The sequence below is a fragment of the Lottia gigantea genome (assembly GCF_000327385.1).
Source record: "Lottia gigantea unplaced genomic scaffold LOTGIsca_11, whole genome shotgun sequence".
In the NCBI taxonomy this organism is placed as follows: domain Eukaryota; kingdom Metazoa; phylum Mollusca; class Gastropoda; family Lottiidae; genus Lottia; species Lottia gigantea.
The window spans coordinates 3,324,429-3,343,275 of record NW_008707001.1 but is presented as its reverse complement, the minus strand read 5'-3'; the positions used below and the strand labels follow the sequence as shown (position 1 = coordinate 3,343,275).

The 18,847-nt window shown below is 32.2% G+C and overlaps 3 protein-coding genes across 3 annotated transcripts; 1 reads left to right on the top strand and 2 right to left on the bottom strand.

Moving 5' to 3' along the window:
• Nucleotides 1–191: 191 nt before the first annotated feature.
• LOTGIDRAFT_212166 (hypothetical protein) lies at nucleotides 192–11,208 on the bottom strand (the record flags this gene model as incomplete). The annotated part of the gene is made up of 18 exons (XM_009047216.1): nucleotides 192–2,036; nucleotides 2,307–2,414; nucleotides 2,773–2,871; nucleotides 3,131–3,316; nucleotides 3,950–4,135; nucleotides 4,509–4,690; nucleotides 4,981–5,128; nucleotides 5,698–5,843; nucleotides 6,169–6,261; nucleotides 6,604–6,739; nucleotides 7,006–7,100; nucleotides 7,531–7,639; nucleotides 7,973–8,082; nucleotides 8,394–8,455; nucleotides 8,799–8,917; nucleotides 9,302–9,416; nucleotides 10,075–10,180; nucleotides 11,085–11,208. The coding sequence occupies 18 exons, from the start codon at nucleotides 11,206–11,208 to the stop codon at nucleotides 1,899–1,901; spliced, it is 2,262 nt and encodes a 753-aa protein (XP_009045464.1). The 3' UTR covers nucleotides 192–1,898.
• Nucleotides 11,209–12,957: 1,749 nt separating this feature from the next.
• Nucleotides 12,958–14,107, top strand: LOTGIDRAFT_109871 (hypothetical protein; the record flags this gene model as incomplete). Its single annotated transcript, XM_009047215.1, has 3 exons — nucleotides 12,958–13,108; nucleotides 13,419–13,620; nucleotides 13,870–14,107. Coding segments are annotated over 3 exons (591 nt in total), but the record flags the coding sequence as incomplete, so codon positions are not given.
• A 1,861-nt stretch (nucleotides 14,108–15,968) lies between these two features.
• LOTGIDRAFT_177795 (hypothetical protein) lies at nucleotides 15,969–17,891 on the bottom strand (the record flags this gene model as incomplete). The annotated part of the gene is made up of 3 exons (XM_009047214.1): nucleotides 15,969–16,298; nucleotides 16,759–17,230; nucleotides 17,623–17,891. The coding sequence occupies 3 exons, from the start codon at nucleotides 17,889–17,891 to the stop codon at nucleotides 15,969–15,971; spliced, it is 1,071 nt and encodes a 356-aa protein (XP_009045462.1).
• Between the last annotated feature and the right edge of the window lie 956 nt (nucleotides 17,892–18,847).

Genomic DNA, 18,847 nt, shown 5'->3' with positions numbered 1-18,847 from the left:
CAACCCCACTTACAATTTTTGTTATCGCTGTACATAGTGAAAGAAATGCTTGTGTGCCCCCTTGGCAATTTGGTGGCCCCCCCACCTTATAATTCCAGAAAATGCTGCTGCTAAGCATTTTACTTTCTACCCTGCTACAACAGCTGTCATGTTAGTATGTACAAATCATTCAACTTGAAAATATGCAGAAATTAAAATTGTTTAAATACTTTATTTACAAAAATATACATAGCATTGCATACTGTACATTATCTTTCATTCTGAACATAGACATCATTCACTATCTCTCATACAGTTTGACAGGGTCAAGGTTTCAACTGAGCCATGAAAACAAACAATCACTTAACTTAGTAATAATGCATCACCAAAATGTCAAGCTATTACTTCATAAAATACAGTTCGTAATAGGTTGACATTGTGTAGATTGTAGTAAAGCTGTTCATTTTTTTTTTAAGAATTTACTGCTTATTTTCAGGCTATGAATCAAAGGTTGGATAAATAACTGTGAAATCTCAATATTTACTAGAATAGTACTCGCGATAAAAAAAGATATAATTAAACACTTTAGCAGAATATTGATCAAAGAATATATTAAATAGTTTTCAATTTTCCAACTTTCAGATTGTTAAACAAAGGCACAGTTATAAATAATTTCTAAAAACAAAAGCTGAACACTGACAACAAAGAACAAAAAATGCCCCATACAAATCTTTACCTTCCCCTCAACAAAATCACGTAAACATTGCATTGAAATAAAAATTTCAAATTAATTAATGCAATCAAGTTACCAGGAATGCCATTTTTTTTGTAAATTTACTATTGCATTTTAATACAAGGACTGATAATCTCTGTTTTCTATTAGGCTTTCTGAATCTTGTTTGAACTATTTTACATTAGTCAGATTCAGGAACATTTTACCGAATTCAGAATCACATATTTGCCAACATTTAACATCAAACTTGTTGAAACAATTCATTAATAAATATTAAATTTAACATTAATATTAATTTCTATTTACAATTTACATATCCTTCATTCATTTCTCTCGTACTGATTTACATAATCAATAAAATTTAGACCAGTTTCTGTCACAATTTTCATCATAAATTATATCACATGAAATTAACACTTCATATGAGAGTCAAGTATAAAATTCAAATTTTCTTACACTTGAGAATTGAATATGCCCAAAACTTTGATTGTAGAATATCAACATAAATGCATTGTTGATTCCCAACTTATCTAAATCTAAAAGTCATTTAGGTTCATATATTATCTCTTTTTGATCCCTTTGAAAACTGATGAACTTCATACTCTGATTGTAATTAATTGCTGTCATTTCAAATTCTGATATGATTTGGATAAATACAAAAAACTTTGATTGATTTGATTTAATTTGATTTGGGTATGATGTTTCAACAATTCTTTTTCAGCATTATAAATACAGTTTGCTCAGAAAGCAATTCTTATACATCTGATTTGACCGATGACTGAAATAGTGTTTTGAAGATTAATACAGAATGGTTCTCGAGCATTTCATTATCAATGATGTTTGCCTACCTCAGTCTGTAGTTGTTTTAAGTTTGATTCAGACGAAACTATCATGGCTATTTTAAGCTGAATCTTCCTCAGATGCAAGATCTTTGATTTTTGGGTATCAAATTGTTTATGGAGCATTTCATTATCAATGATCAGTATGTAGTTTTAAAATTTGATTTTGATAAGATTATTAATTAGTCAGTAGGTAAATTTTAAAATCTGATTTAGATGATATATTAAGTTCTATTTTAGTCAGTATGTAGTTTTTAAAAATCTGATTTTGATATCATATTAAGTGCTATTTTAGTCAGTATGTTATTTTTTTAAAATTTGATTTGGACAAATAAATCAGAGTTATTTTAAGCCGAATCTTCCTCTGATGAGTAATCAGAGTCATCTTCAGTATCATTATCATCATCATGATCTCCATCTTCTTCATCTTCTGATATATCCCACTGTGGATGATCTTCAACTGGCTTAGCTTTCTTCACATCAATCTGAAGATACAAAATATAATAATACAGTCAAACCTGTACAAACAGTCACTTATATTCATAAAGATATATCAAAGTTCCCTCTGCATTGATGACTGTACACAGTTGGTTAGAGTAATGATAATCTGGGAAAGATCAATGGCAAGATGTTTGGGCAAGGACCAGCTGGTTTGTTGCTTTCAAACACTCATTGAACCACTGCGATTCCACCATTCAGTCTTAAAGAACACACAATAATGATAAATTTGACCTAAATATGATCAGATAACTTACCTTAAACTGGACAACTTTATCAAAATCAACAAAGTAAGAATCAGATCGAAGATGTACAGAATACTGAAATACACCTGGTGTAGCTGGGGCACAGAATTTCAACTGGAACTAGAAACAGAAATGGTTAATACTGCTGGGTTAACCAAGATGGCAATGTATTCATGCAAATTATTTTGTCAACAAAGGTATTTAAGTCCAAACATAGTTGCTGTAGAACAGTTGATAAGAGCGTTGAAACAATGCCATTTGCTTGGTAAATGTAAATAATGGTCATGGGTTCTCAGTAGGCACATGAAAAATTTAGTGACCTTGGTTTGGCCAAGGACCAGCTGGTAGAATGGCCTAGCGAGCCTATGTTGTTATCCCTATAGATGTGGTTCTTTGTTACATTCTTTCACAGCATGTTTCCAGTGGACTAATACTAATTCTTTTGAAATGACAGAAATTCAAACAAATCAAACTCTACCTCCTCCTCTGTTTTTAAACTACAAATCTGTACAGGTGCTGTGATTAATAAATGTTTTTTACGATCGGCCATATATAACCACCACCATTCTTGTTTATCCTGTAATAAAATGGAATCATATTGAAACTGATAGGGTTGTTCTAGATGAGGGGACCATTGATTCGTATCTAGGGTCTAGACTTGAAACAAATTCCATTTGAAACATTAACTCCCCTTATCTTTAATTTACTTTATCAATATATTTACTGAAGATAGGTCAAGGGACTTGCTGGATATAAATAAATCACAGTTACACATTATCTTATTGTCTTTATTCAGGCTGTCCTACTATCTCCTTAAGGAAGTTATTTTTACTTACAATAGGGAAATATGGACAGTGAACTGGGAAACTTTCTTTTCCTTTTGTTTCTAATGAATTTTCTTTTTTGGACTGTTGTTGGAATTTTGACCAATCTTCATCATCATCTTCATCTTTATGGGTTTCATTATCATTATTTTCTTCTGTTTCCGACTCTTTTTCTACTTCATCCTGATCATCATTCTCCTCATCATTGTCTTCATGATCTGCTGGTTTCTTGGGCTTTGGGGATTTCTACAACAAAATTTAAAATTGAGTATATCAGATGATATTTGGGGAATACAGGCTGTAATTTTGTACTAATGACAAAGATATGAAAGCACAGACAAGGGACTTGGGAATATTAGGAATTTTAGGTTGTAACATTGCGGTTAAGGAATGTTACGAAAGCACAGGCACAGGCACAGGCATGCAGGCTTATCCTCTAGTGAGAGTATTACTATTAGGGTGACACTTGATTGGTGAGTGATGAACAGGATTTGTCTGTTCCAATTCTGGGTGTCAGAACCAGATGTCACATTCAAATTTCTCCTTTGAACACTGTCTACACCTACATTATTTAACACTAAATTGTTTTATTGAACTTCCTGTTCATTCCATGAATCAGAATGAGCAGAACTCACCAATCAAGTACATCCATATTGTTAAGCTTTGGTCTTAAAGTGTACTGTATTGGATGTAGCATATGTTCCATATACAACTGAGCAATCCCACTAATAGTACAATAGATACAGGTTTCCAACTAGCATTATTTCAATGAATATATGAAATTGAATATATGAAATATAGTTTCTTTTCATTTCGAGCAAGAAACCTTACCTTTGTAGGTCCATTCTGGGGTCCATTGAGTGCTTCCTGTTCTTTCTTCAATGCTTCCGCCTCAGCAGCTCTAGCCTTAGCCTTTCTTTCTTTATATAGAGCTTTTCTACTTTCTGGGTTGGGTTTCTTTTTTCCTTTACCCCTTCTTTTATCCCAAACTGCTGTATTGTCGGCTGCTTCTGCATTCTGAAAAAACAAATTGACATTTTGAGGACATTCTTAAGCCCATAAGAGTTTATGTAGTTCATAAGTTCATCATAAAACTTTACTACAATAACTAGTATGTCAGGAGTCTCTTATATTTTGCAGCTCTGCAACTGGGTTTCTCATTCTCCGGAATTAGCTTTAAGATATTTCATTTGGTATTCTCATTACTCATGTTTATAACAAATAAAAACAACTAGACTTTATGACATGAACTAACACTTGGCTATACCATAAAAGCACTGTCAATGGCATCAGAATTATATTTGAATTTACATCCGTCCTGCAGACAACCATCCAAACCACTATAGACTATCCAACTACCACTTGTCAATCAAAAATCAAAATGGCTTACTTCTTTTTCTGGATTTTCTTCTGCAACTTCATTTTCCTCCTCTCCATCTTTTTGTTGATTATAATCTACAGGTTTACGTGAGCCGTCTGCTTTTATAAAATCTTCTAATGGTCTACGTTTCAATATGACTGTTACCGTGACAATAGATCCTGCTGTAACACTGTTATCTTCATCATCTAATACTGTTAATAAAATAATCAATGTGTTACTAAAATTTAAGGTTCCATTCTTGGATGATAATAATATCACCAAGTTGCGTCTATATCTGCCAAGTGTCTTCTGGAGTGTTTAAGAGCAATTTCAGATACAGGGGTGACACCATTAATTAAATTTCATGTGGGTGAATAAAGAAGTAAAAGAAAGAAACAACAGAAACAGAAACAGACTGCAGCTATGATTAAAGTAGTAAATCAAGATAATAAACATAGGCCATGTGCAAAGAGATAATATTTGTAACAAAGTAATTACACACCTTCAGTGTTGACTATCATTTCTACGTCAGGCATCTTAGCTAACACACTGATTACATCAAGATATTCATCATCACCTAAACTACGGAATAATGGTCGTCTTTCTTCTTCTTTTAATGTAGCTATATCTTTTAAACATCTCACTGGTTTCTACAATAATATAAATATACAGATAAATATAGCTAAATATAACTTACAGAGATCTGAAATTAAGCCAAGAGGTTCTGAAATTGAGCTCCCTCTAGTTTATAACTTATTTTATAGCTTTCATTGGCTGATAATGCAAATACTTATGACAATATCCTTTCAGAAACTTTAATACTTATTTCAAATTCGGAGTATCAAAATAATTATATCTACACCCCATACACAAATATTCTAGGGTCTGTTTTCTTCCTTTACTTAAGAATCAATTGTAATACTGTCATTATAGAAAATGATCAAATCAAAATCTTTAAAAATCAAACAGTTTATTTCTCTAGCCAGATTGGGCAACATTTTATACATAAAATATAAGATGCTTAAAGTTTGGACAGGGCACAATCTGGCAAAGTTAATGGGTATATGCTAATTTTTGTTGGTAAAGAGTCTTTACTTTAGCATAACTTAAAGCATATGACATCATCATTATGTGGCGTCTCTTGGTAACGACTAGTTCATCAACAGTATGTATCGTGTAATGGCGTCATAGACTAGTGTAAAATACGTTAAATACTGACCTTTCCTCTGTTTAGTTGACGTAACATATCATTTGTCATATGAGGCAGTTGTAAGAAGGGACTAGCTTTCTCCTCTAGAGCCTGTACTACCATTTGACTGATCTTCATTATATTCTCTATGGTGTCTAATCTAGGGGCTTGATGAACTACAAATAAATAAATCCAAGTTTAGAAATGAAAGAATGTGAGGTATTAAATCCTAACTTTCATACCTGATTTTACTGATAAATATCACAAAAATTTAATGAATCTACTTTTCGGACCTGTTTGGGCTAGAGAGAACAAAATTAAGCCAAACAAAGTCATACAGTGTGCAATGAAGTGTGCCAGAGAAATTTTGCTTCTACTTAGAGTAACTTTGCACGTCTCCTTAATGTTTCTAACTGTCTAGGGGTCTTTATGTAACATACCAACTATCTTATAGTACCATCAAATCAATTTGAATTTCAGATGAAACAAAACTCAACTTACTTCTACCAGCCATTGCCATTGAAACTTGATTAGCACAAATATTGACCATTTCATTGATAAGATATGTACTTTTCTTTAATATATATTGTAAATCTGAAATATATAAGAGGAAAATATGACTCAATCACGCTAAAGTGCCTGTTTCATTTTGAACTCACAAAACCTCTATATATGTTGGCCTAAAGTTCATCTTCATTTGCTACAATTTTTTCTATTGAACTAATGCAAATTTGTTTGGCATGTATCTCGCTTTCACACATTTATTCAATTTTCCAGCCAACCTGTGTCCTGATATACGATGATAAACTCCAAAGGGTAAAAATATTATATAATAAATAACCTTGATGCTCTTCAATGAAATACCTTAAGACTTATCCAAAAACTGTTTTTATTTTCATGGCAATAATCAATGTAGCTTTTGTTGCAAAAACTCACCCATTTCCTGTTCATTAGGAACTGTTTCAATCCTCTGAAAGTGAGCCATTAATAAAGCTCTAGCTTTAACACTGTATGGATAACATAATGGTCTTTCTTTATTCTTCTCTTGCATATGTGGTAATAACTTCATCAGCTGGAATAGAAATTAAATGTAAATAAAATAGCAACCTCTATTATGTGATTTTTCTTTTCAGCAAACAGCAGGGGAAGATTCCAAAAATTTAAGAGCAGCTCCAAAAAGTTGAATAAGTGCAAATTTTTTGGAGTTTTTAAAAATGAAGATTACATCATAAAATGCATGACCTACATTCATGCATATCAAGTATTGAACAGATAGAGGGACAGACAATATACATCCATAGAGAAAGTTATCAATGAATACAAATATAAGATACTTACAGATGGTATAACTTCATTATCACTAGGTCTCTCTATCACTTCACTATTGTGGAATTTATCATATTCAAATGATGCAGCTAGAATCATTACAGCTCCTAAAAATAAAGCAAATATGTTAAGTAAAATCACCCACATTCAAAACTACAAGTCCATACTAATTAAGTGTAGGAGATGATGCAAGCAGTATTACTCCATGGGTAATACAATGGCAAATTCATTAGTAAATATGCTAATGAACCACAGACTGTCAATGGATGTAAGCACAAGACATGTTATTTCTCACTGCCGAAACTGTTTGTGGACACTTGCTAGCCAGATGACACTAGCCAGATGACTCAGAGAAGCCTATCAATATTCTGAGTATTTTAAGATGTTTCTAACAAGTCCTATAGTAATATAAGACAGGATTAACATTCACTATACTAGACTTAAAAAATAAAAATAAAGCATATCAGTATTCTGAGTATGTTAAGATATTTCTAACAAGTCCTATAGTAATATAAGACAGGATTAACATCTACTTACGTCTGAGAATCATATTGGGTGTTTTATTAATAAAGTACCAATATAATCTAGAGGTATCTAATAATACTTCATCTCCACTGTATTTTATAGATCTATACCACCATATACCCTACAATAATAATACCTTATATAGTTCAGCTACAAACTTATATGCAATAGTGGTTTCGAGAGATAAACTCATTGTGAATTTGGACTTATATTCCAATGATCTTTTTATATTGTAAAGTCAATTTTTGTTTCTCCAATAAAGTCATTAGAGGGAGTTGGACTTGTAAATAATTTTGGTCAGTATGTTTCACCCAGTTCTGTTTTAATATTGTAAATTAAATTTTCTCCGTTAATCTCATTAGAGGAGTATTTTATTCGGTAAATTGACAGGTATTGCCATTTTAATTATGTTTTTGTTCATGATTTATGCATCATTTTGAATCATGTGACTTACCACTACAACAGGCAGTATAATCATAAAGACTAGACCATAAACACCTAATACCCATACAGAATTCTCTCTTTCTACTATCCATTTCGGTAGAGCTATACCAAATCTCATAGCTACAATATTCGAACAAAAATAAATAGATTAAGGATGTGATAATTTTAAGAAAGATGAAGCATTTACAACCCCCAATACCAAAATAAAACATTAGTTATGTGGATAATTTGACTTTTGTTAAGGTGAAATTTCTTCAAAACTAGCCACCCGACAATGGACCTGGCCTAACTCTCATAAAAGGTGATATTAAATGCCACTGTGCCCAAAAATACAGTGATGGGGTATGGGAACTGGGTAGAGCCAGACATGACAGACAATTGAATTTTAAGAAAAGAATAAACTTATATGAGAATATATTAAATGCTATTACCTCCAGGACCATCAGGGTTGCCATGTTTCTCCCAATTCTCTCTTGATTCTTCATCAGTCAATCTGTACAAAAATACAATAAATTTATTTAAGCATATTTTAAAGCCATAAAGGGTATTAAGAAAGACATCATCCATCGAGAAGTGGCGTTTTCAAGCATGTAGGAAATAACAACATGGTGTCCCATTGAGAATATTCCAGGAGCACCACAGTATCATTCTAGGGGTGGGCAGTTAGAATCCATTTATCAGGTTTGTTTACATGGTTCTATTTGTACTAGTCGATGAAATAGAAAGTAATTGATTTTATCATGAATTTACGCAGACAAAATAGATCATTGTGGGTATTTGAATAAAATAAGACTCGAGGATTTAAGAATTTAAAGGTAAATACTAATACTTCTTACGCAGCATAAGCTTTAGCAATTCTCATAAATTTTTTATGATCTCCAGTCTTTTCTTTATCAGGATGATAAACTAAACTCAGTTTTCTGTAGGCACGTTTTATTTCTGCTGTTGTTGCTCCCTAAAATAAATAATTATTTAAAATATCTTAACTAATCATATCAAAAAAATACTGTAATCAAAAGAGCTTCATAGAACCAAGAAATTAGGGTCTTTTGTTCTTTTTTCATAGTATAGTAAATTTTGATTTTTGATTTATGTCAGTAGAGTAGATCATCATTTGATTTTTCAATAAAGATTTCATATTCAAAATAAATTTTTTCTATGAAGATTTAATCTGTAACTTTTCAATGTGACTATGATATAAATATTTCAAAACTACCACTTTTAATGCATTGCAAACAAAATATACTTCAAATAATTAAATCTTATAACTTTTAATCTAAGTTTTTATCTGTTATCTAATTGATTCTAAAAAAGAATATAACAGGTAAAAATAACTTACACGATCCAACTCAAGCTCTTTAAAAGGGTCATATTCCACATAATCCAGTTGAACTTTAGATACTTTGTAAGCTAGGGCTATAAATACCACCCAACCTAATATTAATATCAACTTTCTGTAAACAATAATAATAATTGATATAAGTTACAAGGTTTCAGTCATTAGATCAGCTTTAATAATAATAGTGTTTAAGCAAGTGTTTACTATAACCTATGTGCATATAAAACTTTTACAAATTCATATCCCACTTCATGATGTGACACAAATTAAAACTTCAATATTTAATGGTTGAGTACAGCCTTAAGAAAAGTGAGCCTTGGATTACTGTTCAAATGTTTATCTTCTGTACCAGCTGATTTAAAGTGGCATGTGATGCACATGTACCTAAATTGTATTGATATTGGTCAGTATTTTGTATAAACAAACCTCAACCAAGCAATAATGAGGAAGTAGTTCAAGAGAGTAAGGAAATCAAGGTTGTGGCAATTGTAATAAATCACTTTTCTTTGCCCCAATATCTTATAGTATGTGTTCCCACTTCTACAATATTATCAGGTTAAACCCCAAATTCAAGTAGGCTAGCACATTGTCAAGAGCTTTCATAAAACATTCTAATAATTACAGATCTGAAATGTTAGTCTGCATTTGAATTGACACAGATATATATATAACATCTCTGAAGACATTTTTGTACATCGATTCTTATCCATGCACAGTGCTAGAATATCTTGGCATAGTTTACATAAGCTTTTTAAAGAAAAATTTCTACTAACACTATTTTCTGTTTAGCTTTTAACCATGGTTCATTGGCTTTTAATCGTTTTTGTTTCACGAGACATGGTAAACACATACAAGCTCTTTTTTTCTTTTCTTCATCATCTGCAATCAAAATAAACATAGTTTATGAAATAATACATAAGTTTGGTTCAAAGAAAAGTGAATATTATTGTACCACATATAGGAATCCAGACGTTTTGGACCGATATCAAAAGACAACTCTGACCAACTCAAAATTAAATGACAAGAGTTGTCTGTACATGGATTATAGGTCTGAGTTGTTTTAATATTTGTATTAAGAATGAGGAAGTTTATTGAAACTCCTATGTAAGGCACTGGTGTAGGTCACAAATATAGAGATCTGCTGAAAATATGGTGGAGTTTAGTTATTAGTTTTGAACATAAAAAACTAAACTGGTAATCTACAATAAATCTAATAAATAGATTTTTTTTTTTTGCCATCAGTTCTAAAAGATAAGGGGGTATGACTAAGTACACTTGTCTTTCATCCAAATTGTCTTGTATTTCATCAGACTTGATATCAACTGAATAATTGAAGATGTACTGATTCACATTAGTTTGACAAAGTAACCAATAGGATATTTGCATATTGAAAGTAATATTGATTGCATTATTGACTGCACAGTGAATAGTATGTGTGATCATGTGCCATGCATAAAACAACAGCTGTACTGTAGCATCAGCAATATAAAAAAAATGATACACAAGTATCGCATTCTACATCATAGAATTGGACTTTAGTCAGTAAAATAACATATGGAATAAATAGCACCATAGTGGCAGACAGGATATGAAAACAGGTACTTGGGGACAGAATAGCATTTGGTGAAGCCTTTAAGATTTTTGTATTAGAATTATAATACAAATAAGTCGACCGGCAAAATCTGACCACATGCTTCACTCAGACATGAGCAGAATGTTTACATTTCGCAGTTGTTATCTTTACAGAAGAATAACATGATAAAATAAAGGGTTCTACACGTACCTTGTGATTTATTTCTTGGCCAAAGATAATATGTGGTTGGAAATAAAATTAGTGACCAAAAAGAGAGGAGGAAATAGAAAAATGTTCCCCCCTCTTCATCATACTCGAATTCCATGCCAGCCATTTTGTTGAATTACGTGTTAAACGGAAGTTCCGGGAAGACGCACGCGAGATGATGACCTAAAGGAGAAACGAAAATAAGAATATCCGGGGGGCAAAATTGATTACGAATCATTTTTAATTAAGTTTGAAGAATTTTATAGGGGTACAATATATTTGATTTTAATCCGAAAAACATCTGAATAACAATAGCACAAATATTTCCTTTCGAGTTTCAGTGCGAAGTTACCTCCCCTGAAAGGCTGAGCTTGATTACTTTAAAAATAGAAATTCACTTGTGTTATCAGGGAGACCTAAAGGCTAATAAAAGGTTATTATATCGTACAAGAATTGTCCCTGATTGAAAGGTAATCTTTATGTGTGCGCTGAGATTTTGCATGACTATAGGCTTAAGGATGATTAAAATCACAATAAATGCTGGGTTAACTATAACTGGAGAGTGATATCCAATCTGACCATTCATACAAAATTATTGTAGGTCAAAGTTTTTAGGGAGATATTCTTTCAGTGATTTTTTTTGCATGATAAACAGGGTAAATTCTAGTTAAATAATTTGTGTTTTGTTGCTAAAGTTTCATTTTTTGGTGCATAATGATAAACCATTGTATTTAATTGGCTTTCAAAGGCTTTTCCGCTGTTAAATAGTAAAACTGACTTATTGTTTTTTACTAGTTATATAATATATTGTTTTGTTATGTAATGCTCCCTTTGTTTATAAACAAATACATGTGCTGAAAAATTTGTGGATCCCTCGATCACATCGGTATGATATGATATTTAATTACCTCGATTGCATTTGATAGATTGTTACCCTAAAAGACCTGAACTAATCAAGATACCCTTTGCCAATAAGCTGTGCACTGACAGTCTCATATTCATTGTTATTTTGGTCAAAATGCTGTGAATATGTTATCTGACCTGTCTGTTCCTCATTCTGTTCAATACTTTATTTCTTTAATGCTAAAGAATAATTCTCATTCAATTTTTACTTTTACAAAAGAATGACCAACATCAGATTTCTTATTTTTAATGAAAATGCTTACTTGTCTATTGTCCTTTGACTACAGGTTTTTGGTATTGCTTTAAATCACATTATATAAGATATATTCAAATTGATAGATCTCGTACAAATTTATACACTGTAAATTTTTACTTTATATTACAGTACAGAATACTATTCAATATGGCGAGAACTAAGAAAGCTTGGAAACGTAAATTAGAAGCTACTAAGGATTTGACTACAGTGACAAAAACTATACAGAAAAAAGAAAAAGCTACCTCACCAGAGAAAATTAAGAAGGACCAGATTGTAGAAGAGGTAATAAAGGAAAAATCATCTCAGAATAAACATTATCCTAAACTGGTGGATCCAGAGACTGATTTTGAGGTAGGCAACTTAAAATATCTTAATTTTGGGTAAGATGTTGAACTGGTCATCTAATTATTTTTTCGCCAACTGGTAGAGCTCAATTTCAGCTGTCTGTATCACATTTTTTTTCAGTTGTAAAAGCAAATGTCTTAAATTTAATCCAGTAGTAAAACTAGACTGTTTATCTTTCAAATCAATGCGTTGTTTTCTTCATTGACCTAATCTAAATAAGGTTTGTTTGAGTTTGATAACTTGATAACGTTACCTGTATGTGTTTCAAAACGTAGTATGTAATAAACCTAGAAGTAGTATATCCATATATCTTGTGTTCTTAATGAAATAAAGTTCTCTTTTTTTTTATTTCAGTCTCCAGATGAATTAGAGTTCACAGCTAAAATTCCCACAAGAAGTAAGAAAGGAGAATTAATATTTGAAGATTATCCAGAGCTCTGTCCTAATATGACACCTAAAGAAGTTTTACAAGCTGGTAGTTTTGGTGGAACCTATTTCCGTCCTATTAAATCATCTGTAACAGGTACAGTAAACTTGTTTTTCTCTGATCTTTCAAATTAGTTGAATAACATTTATTGGGTTGGTTTTAAGTCATACACTAGCGCTTCATTATTCTTGGATTACATTACAATGTTGATATCAAGTAAGAGCTCCAAGCATAGTGACATTGCAATCTCTCCCAACAGTAGCCCTTGTTGCTGATTTCTTTTTCTGTCTCTGATTGCTCAATTTAATTAACGCTATTTGGTAAATATATTTCTATAAAACTGAAAGGTTAATGTTCAGAAGTAAGCTGCTCTGTTTAAATGATAAAATATGGTGTATTTTTCAAGGTAAAGGTTATACTGGTGTATGGAAAGAATTACCTAAAGATTGGTTGGAAGGATTGAATATATCTAAACAGATATCATCCACTACCTACCATGAAGATGTCAATAAATATGGGGTCAAATGTGGAGGAAGTTTAGAAATGTGGGAAACTTCAGGTTGGATTCATAAACAAGATCCATATGGCTGGTTTCAATGGTTTTGTAGGTAGGTCATATTTCCACAATGTTATTATATAATTGTGAATATAATGTTCACCCCAGTAAATATGGAATTTTCTCAAGTGCCTTAATTTTTTGGGGTTAAAAATCTGTGCACTATACATACAAATATATGATGATAATAGAGTTACTATATGTCAATCAATATATGCATGTAACCTCATCACTTAGTAACTAAGTTTGCAACCTTTTTTTAGTGTCCACATATCTTAAATAGATTATTGATATTTCACAGGTTTTATCAGGGAAGACGAACAGCAGATGATGAGAGACAAATTGGACGTTGGTTAAGATGTGCAGGGAAAACAGGACGATGGAAAAATAACCTGATATCAAAGTGTGTCAACAGTGGATGTGGTTATGATAATTTTGGTGTATCACCTGTTGTAAGACAGACATTACAACACTGGGGTTATACTCTTACTAAAGAGGACTTTGAGGCCAATGCTAAAAGATTGAAAAAGAAATCTTGATCATGAATGCAGAAGATCTATGTAGGCCCTCTGGGGTCTAAAAATCCCTTAGAAGTTAATCAGTTGTGGGAACTCATAGCACATTGCTAAAAAATTGCAAAAGTATCTTGATAAAGAATGATGAATGATCCAGTCTGAACACATACATTGTTGGAACTCTTATTTTGCTCAATGCACACTGCCGGGTGTTGACTGTCTTTAATGCATAATATGGTGCAGGTCAAATTAAATCTTCAATAATTATCAAGTATTGTATTGCATAATGCTAACACTGCCTCTTATTTGTTGATAATCTCATTTTATTCATTGGTATATCAATACTTATTTTATTTCATTTACATTAACAATTTTTTGTGCATAATTATAAAAATGGCTTTTTTTTTCATATTAAAATGTAGATGAAGAGTTATATTACATTATTCTTTAACTAAAGGAATCTACCTCAGGGCTGTTGCCTTGGCAATTTCTCAGCTGCTCAGCTGATGCATTTTACTGTTAACATAAATTGTGGTATGTCGTTTATGTTTTACAGCTTATATGAACAAAAAAGTCTAATGAGCAGCTGTAAAGTTCAGTAGTAGCAAATACAGCCGTGGTCTATTTTCTATAATATGAACAAGGTTCTCTTGAAAAATAAATTTTCAAAATAGGTTCTCCAGTCACCGCTCAACATTAAAGGCAAAAATTGTTCTACAAAATAATTCAAACTGGATTCAGAATATTTATAAGCTACAGTTCAAAGATAACTTTAGTTGGAAAATGATTATTTGATATGATAATATATAACAAATGATAACAAATTCAAGCACTAATTGTTGATATTTATGATACAAACAAATACACAAATATAAAAATATTTTACACATAAAAAATGAAGTGAATAATACGGGAAGAGATGTAAAAATTATTTATGGACTGTCACATGACATTGATGAAGTTAACATCTATCTTGAATTCTGTTCCAAAACTGTATTACTGAATTACAGACCATGTATTCTCGAAATGATCTAAATGCTAGAATATCCTAGAACCTGTGATAGAATTCAAGAACCTAGGATATCCTAGCACGACGATCACGACTGGGATAGGAAAAACTTATCAAAGTGTAAACAGTGCTGACTTTTACATCTTCATCTGGATTGACTACTTGAAAGCATTAATTACAATAAATACATAATAAATATATAAAACCATGCATAATAAATATGTTCTCTGCCTCTTATTTGACAGATATTCAAATTTCAATTGTAAAGAAATTAACTAAAACTTATTTCTTGCTAGCTCACGGTTCTACCTTTGATAATATCTTCTTTGAGATGCTTTTGGCACACTCTCTATTATGAGACCTGTTATCAGGACTTAAATTGTTGACTTAAATTGAGAGAAAAGTATACTTCCCATATTTTTATGTAGGAACATTAAAAGAAGTCCGAAACAATTATTTCTTCATCTAGTATCTGATAGTAATAGTTCAGACCTGTTGTGAATTAAACATGACATAAACTATTTAAATCAATTGTTGACTTAAATTAAGAGGAAAGTTCTCCCCATATAGGAACATTGTCCTTTTTTTTTTATCTAGTACCTGTTGTCAACAAACTATACTGAAAAGGCAAAAAAAACCTCATTTATATGTTGATTTTCAATTCATAAATATGTGTTAGCAAAGACATCTGGACTAAAAGGCAACAAAAATAGGCAGTAGAGTTTTTCTTAATACAGAATATGTAACTGCCCGTATCTTTTAAGGTTTATAATTACTTTTAGAATCAACGCTTCTTTTGTCTTTCAGTATAGTATCGAATCAGCAAACAGATACAAAGTCATAAAGTTACATAAAACAAAATAGCATCACAGATATTTACTTTTTCTTTTTCAAAGCCTCAAATCTCCTTGTTAAATCATCAAAATTAACATCATCGCCCCCAGCTGATGTGCCACCCACTGAGTTGCCTACATCAGGGAGGGTGTTATTAGGGACTGTGGGTAATTCAGGGAAACTGTCCATTTTAAATCCTGGTGGGGGTGCTGAATTATCATACACTTGATTATTTGGTGGCATACCATTTGGTTGTTTGAACTGGTTATAATCTGGGGGTGGGGCCTCGTCTTGGTATAGCGTATGGTAAACATTTTCTGAATTTGCTGGAGGAACATTAGGTAAAGGTGGTGGTGCACGGTTTGAATTTTGCTGGAAAATAAAGGAAAAATTCATTAATGAATAAAATTAAAGCTTGGAAAATGGTAATGTTCCTTCAATATTTTGTGTGAGCACAAAGCAGTTTTCAGCTGACATTGATCAAAAGGAAGAATTTCAATAACGGACATGTCTCATGAACGAAAGCTTACATTTGCTTTAAAGCAGGTGGAAAGGAAAAGGGTAAAGTGATGCTAGGATTTTTTTCCGACTCACACATTGAATAAGGAGTATAACTGTAATCAGAGCAGCGCTTAACAAAATGGCAACAATAAATTTTAATATTAAAATATTAGCAATGCTCTCAGAATGGTTCATCAGAGTAATTTGAAAGATACAAATTTTTAACGGCCTAAATCTTTACATAAAATATTGATGAAACTAAACATTCATTGAGCACTGGACCATTTATTTACTCAAAAAAGAGTAACACAAAAGTTTACTTCATATGTACCTGAGGGTAAGGTGGCATTGGTGCTGAAGCTCCAGCTGGTCCACAAGGTCCCGCACTACAGGCTGAATTATCAGCTCCTGGCTGCATGACTCCCATTCCACCACTTGGTCCTCCTCCACTGTTATTCCCCTTCTTACCATCACCAAAATCAATCAACATATTCTCGGCAGCAAATATTTCATCCTGGGCCATAACTGATGCATCTGGTTCAAAAGGCACATTGTAAGTCTTGGCTATTTCAACCATATATCTTTCAATCAAAGTCTTGGGAGGAGCTTGGACACTCATTTTATGCATAACTTTCTCACTGACATTGTTCAAAGCATTTGTTCGACACGCTTGTCCAAATTCCTTTCCATATTTGGCTGTGAACTCGTCAGCAATAGGTTTAAATTCTTGAACATCAGCTTGAAGTCTTGGTGTTGCCCAAATTAAACTGGCTATAGCTTCTTCCAGTCCAGGATCTATCTCCCTGTAACAAAGAATGATAAACATAAGTACCGTACAGAGTATCATCAAAGAAATTATCATTGAAAAAAAAAACATCATTACTGGTTATATCTGCTCTGGAAGTTGATATGCACAATGGTACTTCAAAATAAATTTCGAAAACAAAGGCTTGATGAATCTTGCCTCATCATAGACCCAGATTTCCAATATTTGACAGCTGTGACAACAATTATAACTATAAGAGAATGGGTTAACTAAGAGCCTGTTGACATTGTAAGCTTGGAAGTTTCCCTTGACCATCTCAAAGTGTTTCATTTTTCTATGATGAGTTAAAGATAGCTAACGCGCCTTAATTCTGAATAAAATAGATATTTGTGTACCATACTTTGAATTTCAAGTGAAATTAAAACATACTTTTGTGTTTGAATTAAACCAAATCTTGCCAGTAACAGATCACAGTACATCTCTAATAACTCCATGGCTTCAACCAGATAATCCTCTCTGACAATATGTTCAACTCTAATCCTGGCCCTGTCATCTTTCCCTCCTGAAATATAATCAGCAATCTCTTTTCTAGCTTTCAGAGCCAATTCTGTCTTCTTTTTCTCCAACAATTTCAACCTGTTGATGGTCAGTCGAAGATTTGTCTTCAATTTGTTGTAATTACAGCCACTCTTGAACATTTTGAAACTGTTAATCGCAGATAGAAACTGAAACTGTTCGAAATTTACCAATTATTTTCGTGTCTGACTCAAAATCACTTGTTTATGTTGCGTTCTTCGTCATAAGACTCTGAGGATGAGTTCCGTGACGTCATAGATTATTGTGCAATATTAAATACAAATTTTGTAGTCTTGGATTGTCAAGACCGTAGAAATAAAAAAAAAATTCAATTGACTTTTTACGTCTGGAAAGCATGTCTATTAGCAAGCCCGAACCAGAAAAAAGTTCAAATTGATTGATTGAAAAAATACAATATTAATTTTTATGCCTACTTTGCTAATCCAATAACACTTCGACAAAATGACGTTTGTTTTAAACCAACAAATGTAAAATACGCGATTTAAGAAAAAAACATATTTTCCAGCCAATCAAATTATCAACTTAAATTCTGCGGTCTTAAACCCACGTGGGTACTTAAAATGTAAACAACACGTGCGTTTTAAAACTTGATCACAAACTCGATCGTGGACGAGGTTTGTTGATCAGAATGGAAAGGAAACATTCCCGATGGAACATATCCAAAGCACTCGAAGCTTTGTGTCAGTCTAGTCCAAAATGTGCTGACAAACTGAGTAACGTTAAAAAAAATAAGGTGATTTCGAAATAAAACTTCATAAGTCTCGACCTTATCAATGCAATAAATAATATCCCACTGACAATGTGCTTGTGATCTCAGATAGGTGTATCATTTATTCCCTGTAATGTATCATTCATCAATGTATGCTGTAGCTAATATATATCGAAGCTGTCAATTTGGAGAGATATGCTATGACATTATCTACATGATAAATAATTATGATAAGTGCTAAATAAAATCTGTCAGTGTCATTCATTGTAGACATAGTAGGCCTATTCTGAATTAGGCTTGAGAATGGTTGCAAATAACAAAATTTCCCTTTAACATTCTGTTCCACCA